Below are 6,000 nucleotides of genomic sequence, written 5' to 3'. Positions count from 1 at the left end.
TGCCATGGAAACTATTAGGTTGCATCTTGTTGAGTCTATAGTTTTCACGATTATGGACAACTTTAATGATAAAAAATTGTGGGAGTCTTATACTCTACATGGGATGGTAAGAGTGCATTGAGCAAAGCGTTTCTGATGAAAAAGCTTTTGCATCTTAATATATGAAAGAAGGTAGCAATTTTAGTTCATACCTAAATAAGCTTAACAATGTGTTTACTCAATTGGCATCAAAGGGGCTTAATTTCAAAGATGAAATGCAAGCCATTTTCTTGCTATGTACTTTGCCTTCATTAATGGATACATTTAATACTGCCATTAGTAACACCATCTCTGATGGCAAGCTTGTTTTCAATGATGTTACTAGCACTTTGCTCATGCAAGAGAATTGGCATCAATCTCTTGAGACTACATGGCAAGTGGAAGTAGCCAGAAAAAACATCAATCTCTTGACACTATATGGCAAGTAGAAGTAGCCAGAAAAACCATCAAAGGCAAAGAAATTGTAGTTGCAGCAGTCGTAGTTGTTCTCAAGATTAGTAAGAGCAGTGGATGCGTCACGAGAAACATTGAATGCTACCATTGTCACTAGAAAGGAAATATGAAAAAGCATTATTGTTTGTTGCAAAGAGAGAAGGGTAAAGCAAAAATGGTGGCCAGAGTAGAAAAATTCAGAAGGATCACCAGAACATTGGAAAAGTGCACGTTTCACTACGGAAGACGATGCTTGTATGAGGACGTGCAACGGCTAGGAAGGGGAGAATGTTAGTAGTTGGACCAACGGGCACCCTCTTAGTCGGCCACCTCTTCACAAATCCATCATTTTTGTTTTTTCCGAGAAAGCCTTGTAACTAAGAGAAACTCTGATTATTGAGCCATGTCTATGTAAAATCTGAGTTGTAATCTCTTGTCCTGAGTTTTCATCCTTGTAAGCTGGCCACTGGCCAAAAGAGCCCTAGGTATAAAGTTCAAATTTTTAAGTTTGAACACAACCCATTGTATCATTATCTAAAGTTTTGGGAGCCTTTGAGCGTACGACGGAGAGTGGCTACTCTCTCGCACTTTGTAATCGATCCTTCCTGAGCTTTGGTAATCCAAATTTCATTCCGACAATTGCATTGTGTTCCTTGTCTTGTGCTCTTTAAGTTAATTATAATCACTCTCAATTTGGTTGTGGTTTGCGATTGCCTATCTATGAGCTAAATTTGATGTTTTGAGTACATAAATGGTTGTTTTTTTATGTTTGGATGGTCCACCTTCAAGGAGTTTTTTTGAGGCTAGATGGAGATGATGTGGTTGTTGCTAATTGGGAGAAACTACCCTACAAAACAGGAGAGAAGTTGTCTCCTTGAAATATAGCTTAGAACCCTCATTTTTCCGAGTGCTCGTAGGAGTAACTTGGCTTGTCTCTCGCTTTTCCTGAATGTTGTGCATACTCTCCCCCCATTTCTCCCACTCTTCCCTTGTGCGACCCAGCGCTTAATAAGAAAGTGATGACAGTAGAGGCCCACATTTTCCCGTCTTTCTGCCTAGTCCAAGAAGACCACAGCGTGGAACCAGTCACAGTTTAGAGACCGGCTGCAGCCGGTCTCCCATGTCTCCTGACGCGCTTTTGGTCGGCGAGAAACTCCCACCTGCCAGTAGTAGGTCCATCATTTATATGTGGTCACCATAGCCAGAATGCTTGCGTACAGGTCTTTTCTGAGCTTGAAGCTAGGGCTCTCTTGCGCTTACAGCCTCATGGGCTGCCTGACTTAGAAGCTCATTTCTGTCGTCTCTATCCCTCTCGTGTCGCACACTTAGAGAGTGCAAGCAAAGCTTCTAATTTTAGGGAGGAGTCTGTGTAAGTAGGCGTCGTTGATCTTGAACCTTGATCAGAGCTTCAGAAGAGCTTGGCCTTCCATTCCACTCTCGGAATTCTTGCTTTCTCTGCAGGTTGTATCTTCATCATAAGTCACGTTGATTCTCTATTTTTCAGCACTATGTTAGAATTTTTACGTGTGTTTGTAAAGTATACTTGATTGAAAGTCTGGCATACCCAGCTTGGTTTCTTTGCCTGTTTGTGCTCCTTCGTTGCATTCGGAGGTCAAAATTTCTCTATACTTTCGGTAGTGGGCTGCTTTTGAGAGAGGGCATCTTAAGTGGGATGTGTTGAGAAAAACAACAGGTTTCACATTGTCAATCAATCGCAATGCAAGCAGAAGTTATGAGTTCCGTATGTCAATTCTGTGTTTCTCTTTACATCACGCAATGGTGGAAGCCCAGCATACTTTTGTTTGACAATCTTGTTCTGGTTCCATGTTGGGTGAATCGTACGTTTTTAACGGGGCTCTGATTCTTTTGACAGGCAGAATCATATAGACCGTCGGGTGCATCTTTCTCAGCAGGATCTTACTGCTTGAGCTCTCAAGCAGCATCTAGAGAATCCTCATGGGGACGGCTGTCCTCCTCCCTCAAGATTTCTTGAGACCACGAAGTAGACTTAAGAACCAGAGTTCAGGGATGATCTATCCTGTGGAATCCGCACCGAGATCAAAGAGGAACCGATCAACATCTTCAGCACCGAGCTTAAAAACTGGCCTGCTACCTCTTCCCCACCATGCTCAGCACTCTTCTCCAATGAGCATACCACAGAGGGGAATTGATGTGAAACACATCAAAGCAAGGAAAGATTTTGGCCTGAATGATACCAGTCCTTCAACAGCTACTCCTGATCCCTCTCAACGTAGGATTTTGCAGAGACCACAGCAAGACTCTGCCATTGAGTTACTTGCACACTTTGCAATCGTGGATAAACCTGGTCCTCTTTTGGGGGAGGTCAAGGGATCAAAAGTTGAGGCTGCGGAGGGTGTAGAGGGATGTGCTCACATTACAGCTGGTCATGATGGAGGGGTAGGTGTACAAATGGATGCATTCAAAATGAAGCAGAAACAGTCGAAGACGAGAAAGGAAAAGCTGTCTTCGGGCTTTTCATCTGCAAAGCCTATCATGGCAAAGATGGTCGGCCGAAATAGCACAATACTGACCAGGCAACTTGTTGAAGAGCAAGACAAGTTGTTGCTCAAAGGTTTGGCACAATTGAGGCGCACAACAACAGAGCCGCCACCTCCTATGGCCAAACACATGGTGGATCAGTACACAAGGAGTATAATCCAAATCTCTTTGAGCAACCCCAAGTTAGAGGCTTATGCTTGCAGTCATCAGTTTTGTGGAAGTGGTGGGGATGTATCGTGCAAGGAAAGGTGGGCAGGGCCTGCTTACTCGTCGTCCCCACCTCCCAGTTCGCTTCCTCTCCCCAAATTGTGCCTCCCTCACCCAAAATTAGCCACTGTAAAGTTACCATCTCTCATTAAGCAGCATTCTGCAGGTGTATATACACAGTCCTTAAGTGAAACTGCTGCCCCTCCTTTTGGGGCCTCTGAAATGGGAGGGACATGGGATACCGCCTTTGCGACAAACAGTCTGCGAAGGTTGCTTAACTTGGATTCTCACTAGGAGTTGGTATGGTGAACTTGGGAGTGGTTAGGATAGTGCAAATGTTGTTGACATAGTTGCTATGAGAGACAATGTTTCAGTTTCGTAGGTAGAGCTTAGGTTCCCCAAGAACATGCGCTAATCTGTATGTTATGTGTTGTGGAGCTTCTTTATGTATGTAGTATCTCTTAGGCTGGCATGAGATATAAGTGCAGCCACCTGCCAGACGACAATTCATAATGGAATTATCTGGCAAAGGAGGTGTTTTATTTCCTGCCTCGAAGCAGATGCTGTGGTGCATAGTTTTTTGAATTGCATTGCAACAAGCAAGGGGTGTAGCAGTGAATACAAGTCAAACCAAGGAAGCTTGATCTAGGAAGAAACGTGGGCTGCGCTCATGTGAAGATTTCCCTGCTGATGGAGCCTTGGAAGTGGCTTCCACATGTATGGAGAGACAAGTCCATGGAAGTTGTTCTATTCATATGAAGCTAACTTTTAGTTGAATATTAGACACTTCTACTAGACATGCTTGTTGGCATATTAACTTTATGAGTTGCTTCAAGATGTTACCTAGATGACTCTAATGCATGGCAAGAGGCAGTGCTTGCAGCTCTAAACATTTCTCAAGCAATGTTATGAATGGCTAGTTTTGTTGATACATTTGTGATGGTCGTCCAGCTCTAAACATTTCTCAAGCACTGATATGAATGGCGAGTTTTGTCGATACATTTGTGATGGTCGTCCAGCTCATTTTCCTCTCTCGCTAAGCTCATGGGTGAAGAGCCGTGTAATAGAGAGATGTGTACTTTATCTAGCAGGAGTTTGAGGCCTTCCAATGCCCCCCCAGAGGAAGACGAGCCAAAGAGGTGATATTTTTTAGTTATGCCTCTTGCTCTTAAGGATTTTGGTTGTGGGATCCTTCCTTGGAGGATATCGTCCTCTCTTGTAATGTTTGGTTCAATGAGACTAGTTTTGGTCTTGAGTTGATTGAAGCTTCCTTGTCCCATGCTGATATTGACCCATTTCCACATGTTGAGATGCTTCAACCTCTTCTTGTACCTCCACCCACTACCTTGACCCTACATTCCCCTTTTCCACTTCCTCTCACCTCTCCTAAACCACCTTGAGCCCTGATACCCCTTTCGGTCTGCATTGGCTATTCCTACACCTTTGTGTCAGTTGATATTGGGGTTACTTCTATTCCCATATCCTCTATGAGACCTGTGAAGCCCGATGTTCCTCCAAAATGGGCTCGCGCTCTAGTTTAAGGGTTTGGTCTCATATTCTACCATTCACACAAGTTGCTACTTATTGGGCAACTCGTAGTTACAACAATTGAATTATGCTTAGGTATCACATCTGGTTGTTCCACATTCTATAGAGGAGGCTATGTCTCACTCTTGGAGGTTAGAGTAGCTGCTAGAACATGTAAAACACAAAAGCTTGTATTTATTTACCCAAATGATCAAGTCAAATAGAGTCTATTTTCAATGCTACCTATTTTAACCATATGCCGATATTGGTATACAAGTTGTGCTTTAAGCACAAAAGCAACTTGATGTCAACGAATATTGCCAACAATGCTTATTCCCATTGCTAGTGCTACCCACTTTGGCTACCATTGATGCTTTTCCGAGTGCTTATGCTACAAGCTTCCATTGGTGCAAATAAATCTCTAGCATTTTAAGTTTTACACTCCATTGCTACCTACGTTTAATGTTGTCAGCATTGGCAATTTGACAAAGACTTAACTTTGCCTCAAAAGAAAATTTATAATCTTTGATACCACGTATCACACACTGCTATAGAAGCATCTTTTACGTAAATTGAGTTGTATGTACCCTACAATGGTATTTTGGGTCCTCACTATGCAATGAAGGAAATTGTTGTCATTACTTGAGGCAACACACAAATCTTAATTTGATTTGGTTAGAAACTATATTTACCTTTACCAATTTGCTTCTTTCAAGCACGAAGCGCGTGTTTGCCATCCCAAGTGAGCAACATCTTCTACTTGGTGGTGGTTCTAGAGAAAAAAACACTAGCTACAAAATCACTCCAGAGTACTCATTACATTGCCATCCCCGTCAATAGTTGTTGTAGACAGAAATTTGGTGTAAGCGTATAATAGACATGCAAATGTGCAAAAGTTGAAGACTATGAGAGCTTACAATAGGTTTGCCAATGTTTAAGATGGCCGAAATGCAGAAGGTTTGTGAAACTTGTTAATTTGGAAAGCAAGTAGAAGTGTTTCCTCATGACAAATATGTAAGAAAAAATGTGTCAGAGATAGTGCATTCTATTGTATTGGGTCCTGCAAAGATTGTGTTGGTGGGTGCAAGTTCTATGTTACCTTCATTGATGACCATACAAGGAAGGTATGCGTGTACTTAATGAGGAGAAAAGTGAGGTGTTTTGTTACTTTCAAAATTTCAAGGATATGGCTAAAAAAAAGAGAATAGGAAATATGTTCATTAGTGGGATGCAGCAGTTTCAAGAGCTTATATATTGTGAACACGTCACCCATCA

The 6,000-nt window shown here is 42.3% G+C and overlaps 1 protein-coding gene across 1 annotated transcript; it reads left to right on the top strand.

The window, feature by feature from the left end:
- The first annotated feature begins 1,673 nt into the window (after nucleotides 1-1,673).
- On the top strand, nucleotides 1,674-3,995 carry LOC147441878 (uncharacterized). The gene is made up of 2 exons (XM_086528276.1): nucleotides 1,674-1,932; nucleotides 2,345-3,995. Exon 2 carries the CDS (start codon nucleotides 2,428-2,430, stop codon nucleotides 3,490-3,492), a length of 1,065 nt encoding a protein of 354 aa, XP_086384402.1. The 5' UTR covers nucleotides 1,674-1,932; nucleotides 2,345-2,427; the 3' UTR covers nucleotides 3,493-3,995.
- Nucleotides 3,996-6,000: the final 2,005 nt, after the last annotated feature.

This window comes from Adiantum capillus-veneris, chromosome 14 (genome assembly GCF_014529385.1).
Source record: "Adiantum capillus-veneris isolate H3 chromosome 14, ASM1452938v2, whole genome shotgun sequence".
Classification (NCBI taxonomy): Eukaryota; Viridiplantae; Streptophyta; class Polypodiopsida; order Polypodiales; family Pteridaceae; genus Adiantum; species Adiantum capillus-veneris.
This window is presented reverse-complemented; position numbering and strand designations above follow the sequence as displayed.

What these genes read in the sequence shown, in the direction of transcription:
- LOC147441878 (XM_086528276.1), top strand. Translation starts at nt 2,428, where the DNA reads ATGGGGACGGCTGTCCTCCTCCCTCAAGATTTCTTGAGACCACGAAGT.